The sequence below is a fragment of the Triturus cristatus genome, chromosome 5_1 (genome assembly GCF_964204655.1).
Source record: "Triturus cristatus chromosome 5_1, aTriCri1.1, whole genome shotgun sequence".
NCBI classification, from domain to species: domain Eukaryota; kingdom Metazoa; phylum Chordata; class Amphibia; order Caudata; family Salamandridae; genus Triturus; species Triturus cristatus.
In genome coordinates this window covers 98939472-98952736 of record NC_140587.1, presented here as the reverse complement: position 1 = coordinate 98952736, position 13265 = coordinate 98939472, and the positions used below count along the sequence as shown (strand labels likewise).

The 13265-nt window shown below is 49.9% G+C and overlaps 1 protein-coding gene across 2 annotated transcripts in view; it reads left to right on the top strand.

Annotated features, from left to right (window-relative positions):
- Positions 1 to 13265, top strand: part of MROH1 (maestro heat like repeat family member 1) — a 2508022-nt gene that overhangs the window by 1088656 nt on the left and 1406101 nt on the right. For both annotated transcript variants that reach the window (XM_085604508.1, XM_085604507.1), the window contains exon 20: positions 11252 to 11371. In XM_085604508.1, the coding sequence (XP_085460634.1) occupies positions 11252 to 11371 (120 nt within the window). The remainder of the gene's footprint in view (positions 1 to 11251; positions 11372 to 13265) is intronic.

The following is a 13265-nucleotide window of genomic DNA, read 5'->3' as shown; positions in this document are numbered from 1 at the left end:
TCGCCCCAGGCTGTCGTCTCCCACCTCCAGACAACGGCCGACCTCCTACATTCGCTGGGGTTCACCATCAACATGCCGAAGTCACACCTGATTCCCTCTCAGAAGCTCCTTTTCATTGGAGCGGTTCTGGACACGGCACAGTTTCGGGTTTATCCTCCCGAGCAGCGAGTCCGGGATATTTGAGCTATGATTCCAATCTTTTAGCCTCTATCCCTGGTTTCGGTCAGAATGATCCTAAGGCTACTGGGCCTCATGGCCTCCTGCATCCTGCTGGAGGACTATGCCAGGTGGTATATGCGGGCTCTGCAGTGGGACCTGAAGTTCCAGTGGGCACAGCATCAGGGTCATCTTTCCGATTGCGTCCAGATCTCGGAGGGCACTGCACACCAATTGCAGTGGTGGCTAACGAATCAGGATTGGGCAATGGCAGATCCCTCTCCCTTCCCCAACCGGAGTTCACAGTGGTGACAGACGCTTCACTTCTGGGGTGGGGCGGTCACATGGGAGAGGCGAAGATCAAAGGCCTCTGGTCTCCAGCGGAGTCCGTGCTCCACATCAACCTTCTGGAGCTTCGGGCGATCCATCTTGCACTGAATCAATACATCAATAAGTGGAATTGTAAGCACGCTACTCACCCGTGAGGGTCTCAATGCGCTGGGGGTGGGGGTGGGGGGAGCGGTCCACAAACCTGTTTAGCTGAAGAGCCAAGTCTTGAGGGTCTTCCTGTAGGTATTCAGGGAGGGAGTGTGTCTGATGTCTGCTGGTAGCTCGTTCCAGGTCTTGGCTGCAATGTGAGAGAAGGATCTCCTGAATGCTCTACCTCTGTGGATGCACGGGGTTTCGGCTAGTGCGAGGTTGAAGGTTTCTTTCGGATATGTGGATGTTGATTCTGTTATTGAGGTATTTGGGTCCGCTGTTGTGTAGGCATTTGTAGGCGTTAGTGAGGATTTGGAAGGTGAAACTTTTCTCAACGGGGAGCCAGTAGAGTCTTCGTAGGTGTTGGCTGATGTGTTCGTGCCAAGGACGAGTCTGGCGGTGGTGTTCTGTATTGTCTGGAGTGTGCAGAGTAGGGACTTGTTAATGCCGGCGTATAGTGCGTTTCCATAGTCCACTCTGCTGGTGATAAGTGCTTGGGTGACTGTCTTCCTTGACTCAGGGGGAATCCATTTGATGGTCTTGCGGAGGGTATTGAAGCAGCGGGAGGTGATGGCGTTAACCTGTCGGTTCAGGGTGAGGCATGAGTCAAGTACCATGCTGAGGTTTTTGGGGTGGTCCGAGGGGGTAGGTGGGCTTCCAAGGTTGGTCGGCCGCCATGTGTTGTCCCATGCTGATGGGGGGGTTCCAAGGACAAAGACTTCTGTGTTCTCGGCGTTGAGCTTCAGGCAGCTGTTGGTCATCCAGACTGCAACGTCTTACATTCCTTTCTGGAAGTTGAGTCTAGCGGTGGTGAGGTCTTTGGTGAGGGAGAGGATGAGCTGGGTCTCGTAAGCATAGGATACTTGGTTGAGGCCGTGTTGTTGGACGATGGTGGTGAGGGGAGCCATGTAGATGTTGAAAAGGGTCGGGCTCAGTGATCACCCCTGTGGAACTCCACAGGGGATATTCATGGGATTGGAGCGGAAGGGTGGCAGTCTGATCCTTTGGCTTCTTCCGGTGAGGAAGGATTGGATCCAGTCTACGGCTGTTCCTTGTACGCCGGCATAGTGTAATCTGGCGACTACTGTACGGTGGGACATGGTGTCGAAGGCCGCTGATAGGTCGAGTAGGATAAGGGCTGCGGAGTGGCCTTGGAACAGGAGGGTGCGGATGTCATCTGTGGCGGCAAGTAAGGTAGTCTCGGTGCTGTGGTTGCTTCGGAATCCGGATTGGGATGGGTCGAGGACGGCGTTGTCTTCGATGAATCGTGTCAGTTCTCTGACTGTTTTCTCTGCAACTTGGGCCGCGAAGGGGAGGAGCGAGATGTGCTGGTAGTTCTTGAGGTGGGTGGGGTCAGCTGTGGGCTTCTTGAACAGGGGCCTGACTTCTGTGTGCTTCCAGTCGTCTGGGAAGGTGCCTGTTTTGAAGGAGGTATTGATGGTGCGTTGTAGTTCGGGTGCAATGGCGGCCACAGCTCTATGATAGATGTGAGGAGGGCAGGTGTTGGTGAGGGCCCCGGAGCAGATGCCTTTCATGGTCGAGGTGGTGTCTTCGGTCGTGACCGGTGTCCAGGTGGAGATGGTGGGCTGGCTGGTGTGTCTGGGGGGCAGAGGGCCGGCTGTGGCGTCTGGTGTGGTGGATGGTCGACGAAGTTGTCGTAGAGGTTTTTGATCATGAGGTGGAAGTAGTTCCCAAGCTTATCGCAGAGGTCTTGGGACAGGGTGATGTCTGTGGCTGCGCTGCGTGGGTTGGTGAATTCCTGAATGACACTGAAGAGTTCCTTGTAATTGGTGGAGTTGGCGAGGATTTTGTTGTGGATGAAGTTCCTCTTGGTGGGTCTGTTTTGGTCGTGTTAGTCTGTCATGGCGTCCTGGTAGGTGATGTAGTTTTCGGGTGTCTTGTCGTTTCTCCAGTTATTCTCCAGGCGTCTGGCTTCTTGGAGATAGGTGATGAACCAGGCGGCTTTCCTGGGGTGCCGTTTGTCGGTGTTGCGTAGCGGGGTGAGCTAGTCTGCACAGTTGGAGATCCATGTGTGGAGTTCGCTGGCTGCAAGGTTGGCATTGGATGCCCAGGTGTGGTTGTCTCGGGTGAGGTTGGAGTTGAGTTGCTCATCGGTAACCTTGCTCCAGTTCCTTCGTGGTGAGCTTGGGGCTGGTTTGGGTGCCTTGGGTTTGTCGACTGCGAAGTGTACGCAGTGGTGGTCAGTCCATGGCGGGTCTGTTGTGTGGATGAAGTGAACGCGGTTTCCTGCAGCGAAGATGGGGTCGAGGGTGTGTTCTGCTCTGTGGATCAGTGTGGCGATGAGTTGTTCAAGTCCGATGTTGGCGAGGTTGTCACGAAGGATGGTGGAGTTGGGCTCGATGGGGTTGTCTAGGTGGAAATTCAGGTCTCCGATGAGTATGCAGTTCATTGAGGCGATGGCGTGGGGTGAGATTAAGTCGGTGGTGGCGAAAGGGAGTCGGGGGGGGGGAGGGGGGGGTCTGTAGCAGAGGGTTCCTCGGAGTGTGGAGTTGGGGCAAGTCTGGATCTGGAAGTGCAGGTGTTCGGACGAGGGGAAGGTTTTGCTGGAGGTGGTGAGGCGGAGGGTGCTCTTGTGGGGGATGGGGAGGCCACCTCCCGGGTGTTTGAGGTGATCCTTCCTCTGGATCTTGTATGGCGATCTTGATGTCGTGGGTGGAGAAGGCGTTGGGCCAGGTCTCCGTGAAGAAGGCGATGTCGGGCGAGAGGGAGTCGAGTAGGTTTCAGATCTCTGCGGCGTGTTTGTGCACCAAGCGCACGTTGAGGAGGATGCATCTTAGGGTGTCGCTGGTGTTGGCATTGTTGGAGGCCAGGGTGGTGGTAAGGGTCTGGAGGCAGTGGAGGCAGGAGAACTGGCCGTGGGTTGTCTTTGGCAAGGCCTGTTGGCAGTCTGAGTCTTCCGGGTTGATTACATGGAGGGTGGCTGTGCTGTAGCGGTGGGTGGGTCAAGATGCAGGGTCCCTGGTGCTGGTCGCGGTCGGGTCATGGATGGGCGCAGACGGGCTTGCCTTGGGCGCGCCTCTGGCGCGACCGCGCAGCGGCCACCATTAAGTAGGGGAAGGAGGAGGGGGGAGGGACGATCAGCGGGGAAGCGGGCGTGGATAGGGGGGTGGGGCAGCAGCGGCGGGAAGGGAAGCGGGGAAACGGAGCGGGCACAATAAGCCGAATGGTAAACAAGATGCTTACGAACAATCAAGTATAGCAATAAAAGAACAAGACTGTAACTGTAACAGATGAGACAACAAGACAGTACCGGGAATTACACGCGTAGCTGACCCACCAGGAGGTGGAAACAGGCAGAGGCAGGAATGGGCTCACAGCGGCCTTGAACCCCTGCCAGGAGAAGGATGGAGGCTCAGCGGCAGCGCAGGTGGAGCGGAATTGCTGGGGAGAGTATGGAAGAGAGTAAGCCTGAGACCAAGGGTCAGAGAGCATTCCTTCCTTCTGTCAAAGGGAGAGTAGTGCAGGTGTTCAGACACCACCGCCATGTGGTACTGCAACAAACAGGGCGGGGTGGGGTCGTGGACCCTATTTCAGGAGACACTTAGTCTCTGGAAGTGGCTGGAACATCAGGGTATGTCCATGGTGGTTCAACACTTGGCAGGTTCTCTGAATGTCAGGGCGAACGATCTCAGTCGCGGTGCATGATGGATCAGGAATGGCGTCTTCACTCTGAGGTGGTGCAAGGTCTCTTTTAGTGGTGGGGAGAGCCTTGGTTAGATCTATTCTCCACCGAAGAGAACGCGCAATGTTAGCGGTTGTGCGAGTTGGAATTTCTAAGGCGGCATTCGCTTGGCGACGCTTCTCGTTGCAAGTGGAGTTGCAGTCTTCTATACGCCTATACCACTTCTACCCAGAGTGCTGAAGAAGATCAAGCAAGACTGGGCCCAAGTCATTCTTGTGGCCCCAGACTGGGAACGAAGAGTCTGGTATCCCCAGCTCTTGCACATGGCCATCGATCCTCCAATCAGACTGCCTCTTCAGGAGGATCTTCTGTTGCAGCAGCAGGGGACGTCCTCCACCTGATCCTGTCCTCCTTTTGTGGAAATTGAGCGGTGACAGTTGACAGCTTTTGATCTTTCTCCCGAAGTCTATAACATTATCTTGGCAGCCAGGCGTCCCTCACCAAAACGGTATACGCCTATAGATGGAACAAATGTATGGCATGGTGTGCAGCAAAGGCTGTGGATCCCCGATTTTCACCACTTTCAGAGGTTCTCCTCCTCATTCTTTCTCTAAAAGGCTATCTTTCGGCCATTTTGGCCTTTCTTCGGCTTCCTGACCAGCCTTCTCTTTTCAAGTCCCCTATTGTACATCGCTTTTTTAAAGGCATTACTAACTTGTATCCTCCAATTCCTTTTGTAATGCCTCAGTGGGACTTGAACTTGGTTCTGACCTATCTTATGTGTGCTCCCTTCGAGCCGTTACATAACTGTCCTCAGACTTCTGAAACTTAAAACTGCCTTTCTGGTCGCCATCACCTTTGCTTGCAGGATGAGTGAGCTGCAGGCTCTTTCTTCAAAACCTCTTTTCCTGGCTGTTCATCCAGACAAATTTGTCCTTCGCGCTAGGCCATCTTTTCTTCCCAAAGTGGTTACCTCTTTCCGCATAGGGCAGACCATCACTTTGCCCACCTTCTTCTCTCCCCCATATCCTTCTTAAGAGGAGAGGCTCCACCGTCTGGATTCAAAACATGCGCTTTCATTTTATTTGGATCGCACAAGACAATTCTTGGTGGGTGATCAGCTCTTTGTTGGCTATGTGGGCGCAAAGAAAGGTTGGGCTGTGCAGAAGCAAACCATCTCTCAATGGGTCATTCTTTACATAAAGATCTGCAATTCCTTAGCGAAAGAGCCTCCAGTAGGGTTGCGTGCCCATTCCACCAGCGCGACGGTAGCCACTACTGCTTTGGGACGTGGAGTTCCCCTTCATGGCATCTGCCAGCCAGCTATGTGGGCTTCATTGCACACGTTTACCAAATACTACTGCCTGGACAGCCAAGTCCGGAGAGACTGCATTTTTGGCCGTTCAGTTCTCCAGGACTTTCTAGTGTGAACTTGGTTCGCTAACCCACCTCCTGGGTTGGTGTTGCTGGGGTATCTATTCTAAGGTGAAGAATCCATAATTAATTGTCTCTTTCAGATAAACAAGTTACTTACCTTCGGTAACAATATATCTGTAAGAGACAAAGATTAGTTATGGATTACTCACCGCCCCACCCATCCTCCCCATTCTGCAAACTGACTTCTAGGGTAAGGGACTTCCCTGCAGGGCTCTAGTTTTGTGCACCAGGGGTCAGTGTCTTGCATGGCTCTACTTCTGGCGTGGAATGTCGTGTAAAGAACTGAAGGCTTAAAGAAAGCAAGAAACCGTTTTACTTTCATTAGGAGAAAACTGGTACCAGGCTGTCTTTGTATATTTGGTAGTGTGTTCCTTGAGGCTGATGTTGACGTCCTTGGTGTAGGAAGCTGGCTCTGTATATACTACACCAAAAAGAGGTATAGTATGCACAGAGTCCAGTAATTCCCCAAAGGTATAGCAGATGATAAGGTAGATAATACCTTACTCTCAATTTAGTTGTAGCTGGGCTGAGCAGTTAGGATTATCAGGGGTAGTGTTAAGCATTTATTCTACACACTCAGGCAAGAAACTGTAGCATACACTCAAAGACTGAATTCAGACCAATTGATATATATAAAAATTGGTATTTTATTCTAGAACCAAGAATCACTTACTTCGGGTAATTTTTACAGTGTTGTAAATGTAGCAATACTTTTCAAGAATGCAGTAATGCTTTGTAAATGTAGTTGTATATTAAGAATGTATTCTGTAAATCTCAGGTGCAGTTGTATGCTATGGCAATAATAAAGTTGGACAGTTCAATGCAATAGCTACAATTACAATGCAAAACTATGGAAGAAAACAATGTTAAACAGTTTACAGTTAAGTACTCGACTTACTTCCCGCAGCTTCGGGGGTTTAGTACAACACAGGGCAAGGTTCAAGACCAGGTAGGTACTGCATCACCAGCGACACTGGGACGTCCGGGTGCAGAGGTCACTGTGCCCAATGTTATCCAATGGAGCCAAGGGGATACCTCGAAGAGGCACGGTTTGAGGGCAGTTACAACATTCTCAGGGCAAGTGCCCGGAGGTTGAGGTGCGCACAGGGCTGGGGCACAAAGCAGCACCAAAGTGTTAGACCTGGTACCATTGGCGTGAATCTCCCTTCCATTTTTCGCTGTTGTCTCCTCTGTTTTTGAAATGTTTTTGCTGGTTTTAGATGCTTTGGACACTGTGCCATTGTTATTCTGTGCCCAAGTGCAAGTCCTTCCTATTGTAAAGTATTGTAATGGATTAGTGACTCCATGATTGGCTTGTTTGATTTACTTGTCAGACCCTAGTACAGTGCACCATGTGTGCCCAGGGCCTGTAGATCAAATGCTGCTAGTGGGCTCGCAGCACTTATTGTGCCACCCACAGAAGCAGCTGGTAAAATGCATCTCAGGCCTGCCATTGCAGAGCCTATGGGCAGTCTAGTACTGCCATGTCGACTTGGTAAGTGCACCCACTTCCCATCCCTAAACCTTCCCTTTTCTACATGTTAGCCACCCCCTAAGGTAGGCCCAAGGGCAGGGTGCATTGTAAGTAAAAGGTAGGACATGCCCTGGTGTTTGTGGCATGTCCTGATAGTGAATTACAGCCAATTTCGTGTTTTCCCTATTGCAAGGTTACCTGTCCCCATAGGCCAGAATGGGCAGTTTGATGATAACATCTTATAATCCTAACTATTCTAGGGAACATGCTAGAAAAACAAATTTAGTATGCCTGAACTCGGAATGTTAAAATACATCTTTCAGTCAAGAGGATTTTTACGTTCTGTGTTTGAAAATACCACTTTTAGAAAGTAGGTATTTTCTTACCTAACCATCCAACCTGCCTCTGCTAGGTTGTTTATTGCATGTCTGGTTTGTGAGTGACAGGAGGGCTTGGGCTCTAGCAGTCTGAGTCAGGGCTGGGCTGAATAGGACCTTGGCTGCATAGAGAGTGGGGGGGGCGGAGATTTCCTTTCACTCCCCAGAGCCCTCGTAGAATAGAGAGTAGGGGAAGGAGATTTCCTTTCAGCTACCTGGGCCAGGTCTTCTTTCAACAATGCTGTCTCCACCTCCTGCCAGGAAGCTGCACAGAACTGGTTTTGGCTAGGCACAGGCACCCTCTGCCTTCCGAGGACAAAGGATTTACTAGTATAAATATTGGGGCCCAGACCCCAAGACTTTAGATCACTTCTGGGAATCAAGACGAACCTTTGCCAAGGAGAGGAACCATAAGAAGCTGAAGGAGTTGACTGCACCTGTGCCAGTGTGCTATTTTCTGGGGTTGGCCTGCAGTGGTTGCTTATTTGCCAAGGAAAGGAGAAGGAACTTTTATTGAACTTTCATCATCTTGAAGAAGAATCTCCAAGGGCTTGATCTGTGCTTGCCTGCTGCTGAAGTCTCAGGGATACAGACTTCACCCCGAGCTCCTCCCTGAATTTCCTTGCTGGGAATTCTGTCTGCAGAAGCCTACGTATTGTTAGGAGCTGGAAGCGCGACTCAACAAGAAGCGTGTTGCATCCGCAGCTGTTGCCGTCGCATCATCGGAGAAGCGTGTCGCCACCGCAAGGGTGGCCATCGCATCACCGGAGAAGCGTGTCGCAGGGCCTGTCGCGGCTCAGAAGTTCCAGAGTCTCCTTCACGTCGTCGCATCGCATCAAAGACGCCATCTTGTCGCATCGTACCGGATTGTCGCATCGCATCAACGCGCCATCTTGTCGCATCGCAACCGGAACGCAAGACGAGATTGACGCATCACCTCCTCTCCGATAAGGAACAGACGCATCGCCTACTTTGTGCAAGCACTGAGGAACAGATGCATCGCCTCCCCCGAAGCAAGGAACCGACGCATCGTTCTCCCTGCGAATCTTTTGTTTATCTTGCGAGACGCATCCTAAGGTACTTTGTGAGAAACGTTTTGCATTTACCATCATCTTTGAACTAAGCTATTTCTACCATTTAAAAGTCATTTTCTTAATATTTTATTGTGGATTTTTGTCTTTTGGGTCTTGTGTTAAGTCTATATAAAGAATACTTACTTTTATAAAACCTGTGTGGTGTCCATCTGTAGTGTTTTCACTGTATTACTGTATGTTCACAAATGCTTTACACACTGCCTCTGAGATAAGCCTTCCTGCTCGTGCCAAGCTACCACAGGGTTGAGCAGGAGTTATTTTATGAGTGTAGCCCCCTTACCCTGACTAGAAGCAAGGGCCCCTATTTGAACAAAGGTGCAAACCATTGCCAACTAGAGACCCCCAGTTGTAACACAAAGCTACACCACCAGCGCCACTGGGGCGGCCGGGTGTAGGGTGCAAATTAATTGGATAGCTGGGGGACACCTTGGCACCGTTGGCTGGGCTCCCCAAAGTTGGGGGCGGAGGATGCAGGGGTGCCTTTTAGGGTCTGATTTCCTCAGCTAGTTCCGGTCGCGGGGACATTTCAAACAGAGGCTGCAGGCATCAAGGGGGGTCGGGGTCCTGGAGAAGTCAGCCACCGCTGCAGACGAGGTTGGGATCGCCGGGGAGACTTCACAGGATAGGGAAGTCAGTCAAACTCAGGCCGGGGGCATCTGGTGCGATGTGTTCAGGGGTTGCTGATCCACCTGGATCTGTAGTCCTGGAAGTTAGAGTTTCTTTGTTGGCCAAATCCGTGTCCACAGGAAAAAAACAGTCTTTGTTGAAGTCAACTCGGGTCTCTGAAGAGGTACTGGTCGCAGGACATGCCAGTTTCTTTGAGCAGGGTCTCTGGAGGAGGAGACAGGCCATTAGGGCTGAGGCACAGCTCTTGGTCCTTGGTCTTAGGTCGTCGTAATATAAGGAACAAGGTTCTGAGGAGCCCTTAGTAGAAATACCCTCTGACAGTCTCTCCCTCCTTGAGTTGTCTGTGTGTGACAGATGCTGGGATTGCTCTTTCTTCCTCAAATCAGTTCACAGTCAGGGACTATAGAAACGATTTGCTGTTGTTGTGAAATGTGATCCCTTTCTTCAGTTCTGCAGATCACAGGTATTTTCTCCCCTAGTGACTTCTAGCCCTTCTATCTCTTAATGTGAGATCTCGGTGCTGAGACCTCACTTAACGTCAACCAGTGCCCTGGTTGACTGTTAGGAGTGCCTGAAATTGTGATGAGGGTATCTGTGTCTTTTTATCTTGGATCTTCCTTCTCTGGAGTCTCTTCTGTGAGAATGGAAGGATTCAGTAGAGGGAGCATCATCATTTGACAGAAATCTCAGTGGAACACAGATCTATAGATAAGTAAGCCACATAAAGTATGTGTGTTTGTGGCATCCTTCTTGCTACCACAGAAAGGGCACTTCACCAAATGTGAATGTATTGAGTGAACATGTCTCACAAATGTGGGGAAAAAGGTTATAGTAGAGGATGGTATGCATAACATTTCAAGTGAATGGAAGAAACCAATTCTAAGTAATCGAACCTCTAAAATGAGGGTGAAAAATCTTCCTGGCGTGTTTATGGATCCAGTCAGCACAATCAGTAAAAGAACTGAAGCTGTGAGGCAAACTGCTAGCACAGTGCATGCTGCGAGATGGACGTTGCTGACTCCTTCAAGCATCAGTGTATTCTTTTGACCTTCTGCATTTTTACCCTAGTAGTTACCCTTTTCCTTACTTTCTCTCTACTGTGATGCACGGGTTGGAAACTTTTCTAAGCTGGGGGCTGACATTTTTCAGTAAGGTGGTGCAATGTAACTTTTTTCTGCTGTTTCAGTTTAGCAGTTACAGAGAGAAAAACTCTGTAAACCCTTTTGCTGTTTGCCAATGTGAAGGAGGGATTTAAATTTTTAAAGTTTGAATGTTGAACTTCAGTGAAGATTTTTGCAATTATACATTTGAATAGAAGTGTTGCGGTGTCCCCATTTTTGCAATTATACATTTGACTAGAAGTGTTGCGGTGTCCCCACACGATGGTGGGAATATCATACGTTTATGACTTCAGGTAGAATTCTTACGATGCAGACCTAGGATTACAAGTAATTTTTCCCGGACACTCACTTTTCATAATTTATGTACTAAAGTTCATCATTCTGAAAGAGACTCTGAAGTCTACCCTTGTCGAGAAATAGCAAAGTTAGCTACTCTACAGGTCCTAATATACCTCCTTCAAATATTAGCCAACAATGCATTTGCACTGATTGTCAAAGCCCAAAAGGATACTAAGAATAACAATGGACAAAGTGAATTGAAGCCACAATACTGTTAAGAGTTCATATACAGCAGTCCTGGAATACTTCAAGCAGAAGGTATGTTTTACCTGCTCAGATAAATAAAACTTGGCTGACTCTCTGGGTTTTGAAACTGTCTCATCAGTGGCACCAAAAGACGCACTCTACCATTCATGATGCTTTAAGATCTGAAAGTGAATGTCATTCCTAGATTATTCTATTTGTTGAGTCAGATGGTAAGTAGCTGATTTAATTGGTCTTTGAATTGTGTACTTCTGTGGGGGCCTTGATGCATTCGCTTATGGATATTTGTATTTCTTTAGAACTTCCTCTACAAGTGCATAGGAACCGTCCTAAGGATTAGTTCGAACAAAGACCTGGTGAACAGGCAGCTGGTGGAACTGCTGGCAACAGCAAGATACCAGGAAGAAGCTGAAAGAGAGGTGAGTTATCATGCTGCCTTCCTTACTATGTAAAATTAATCAAGCATGCAGTTGCTAACTTGCAAAACCACACTGCAGTCATGTTACAGATGCAACATATGTTGTGACTGCTTGCAGGCAGATTGTCAGAAATGTGATATTGCAAGAAATGTGGGGAATAGGAGCAGAGATAGTATGGTTTGAACCAATATGGCAGAATGCATAGACTTGGAATACTGCTGAAGGTGTGTGGTTTGCTGCAGCATGATGACGGACACACAGTAGACAAGCTTCCTTCCTGGCCCACTTAATCCAGTATCATTTGGAGGTTAAGACCACTGACCTTTCACCAATCCAGTGTCTTGTGCATGTTCCTTGGCTTGCTGTGTGCTCACAGACTTGGAGTGAGACTCCTCCCACAGTGAGCCTCTCTCCTGTCAGTTGAGGGCTACCCAAGAGGCCCTCCATTAGGCAGGTGGCGGACCAATTCAACCTTAAGGCCTTGACCCTGTGCTGCCCACCTACTCCAGAGGACTCTGCAAGTCATGATGGACCCCCCTGTGATGGGGAGTACTGCTGGATGGCTCCCTTGGCAGGGTTCTGTAGGAGCTCACTGCCTGCCACGGAAGGGCCCCCTATGTGAGTGACTATGCTTGGGGCCATTCGAGCAGTCTTGTGTTGGAACCACCCTGGACTTGTTGTGGGTGGGGTCTCTGGCATCCATACATCTGTGAATAAGGCTACTGCGTGATTCCAGTGGGCCTTCTGCCATTACAATCCTCACTCCACTGAACGGGGCTTGCCTTGGACTGCCACCCTGAGGGAACCCCATGGACTTGGCATCACAGGCCTAAGGACTTGGGATTCTGGGCCTGGTTCTCCACACTGGTGCTGATTCTGTAAACACCCATAGAATGATTCAACCACATCAGACTCCTTCCTGGTGTTGCCAATAACATCAGAGACTGCTTTTGCCTCCCAATTATGAATTGGCCCATTTGTGGGGCGCAGGGGTAAGATGGGTCCCGCCTAGGGCCCACATCTACTATCTGGTTAGTGGAGCAACCGACTGGCCAGCACTTCATTGTTGGAAGGCTCTTGTAACCTCCTCAGACCTTGCACGTCAGACATTCTTCGCCCTGCTAGTCTTTGGGCTCGTAACAGACCTCCCAGAGTGCCCTTGATGGGGGAGATCCTGCGTCTCCCCTGTAATTGGGCTTCTGCGGGCATTGGGGCCCTTCACAATGATGTGGCTGCCTAGGTACATGAATGCTGCTCATGTTGGAAACTGCACAGGCCTACATCCTAATCTCATCCCCCCCCCCCCAACCCTGCACCCGTTGTTGAGGTTTGAGTTTTGAGGGTAAGGCAGGTCTCTACGATGAGCCACTGTTCACTGTTTTGACATTGTTGTTACTGACTGGCCTGCCTTGCGCTCTCACACTGCCTTAGAAGGGATGCTGGTAGTCATCACTGTACTCCTAGCAATACACTACTGACCCATATGGAACAACTCAGACCTGGTAAGTCTCCTCCCCTATTGGCTGCGCCCACCATAACTAGTAGCCGGCTTGAGATCACACCCTGTGTACCTGCGCTGTCTCGCAAGGAGGACCTGAATATGACTACTTCGACTTGACCAGATTCTCCAGGCCATCGTGGAAACCAGATCGGCCTTGAATGGCAAGGTAGACACGGTGGCGATCGAAGTAGGACTGTTACATGATAGCCATTGCAAACTGTCGGAGCAGGTAAAGTTGAATGAAATGTTCTTACAAGAACCTTAACCACAAACCGTAGATCTTTATAAAGAAGTCACTCCTGAACAAGGTTTGTGTTCTGAAGGGCAGAGTGGAGGATGTGGAACGTTGATCCTGACAAAATATTTCTATCATTGGCTTGTCAGAGGTGGAGG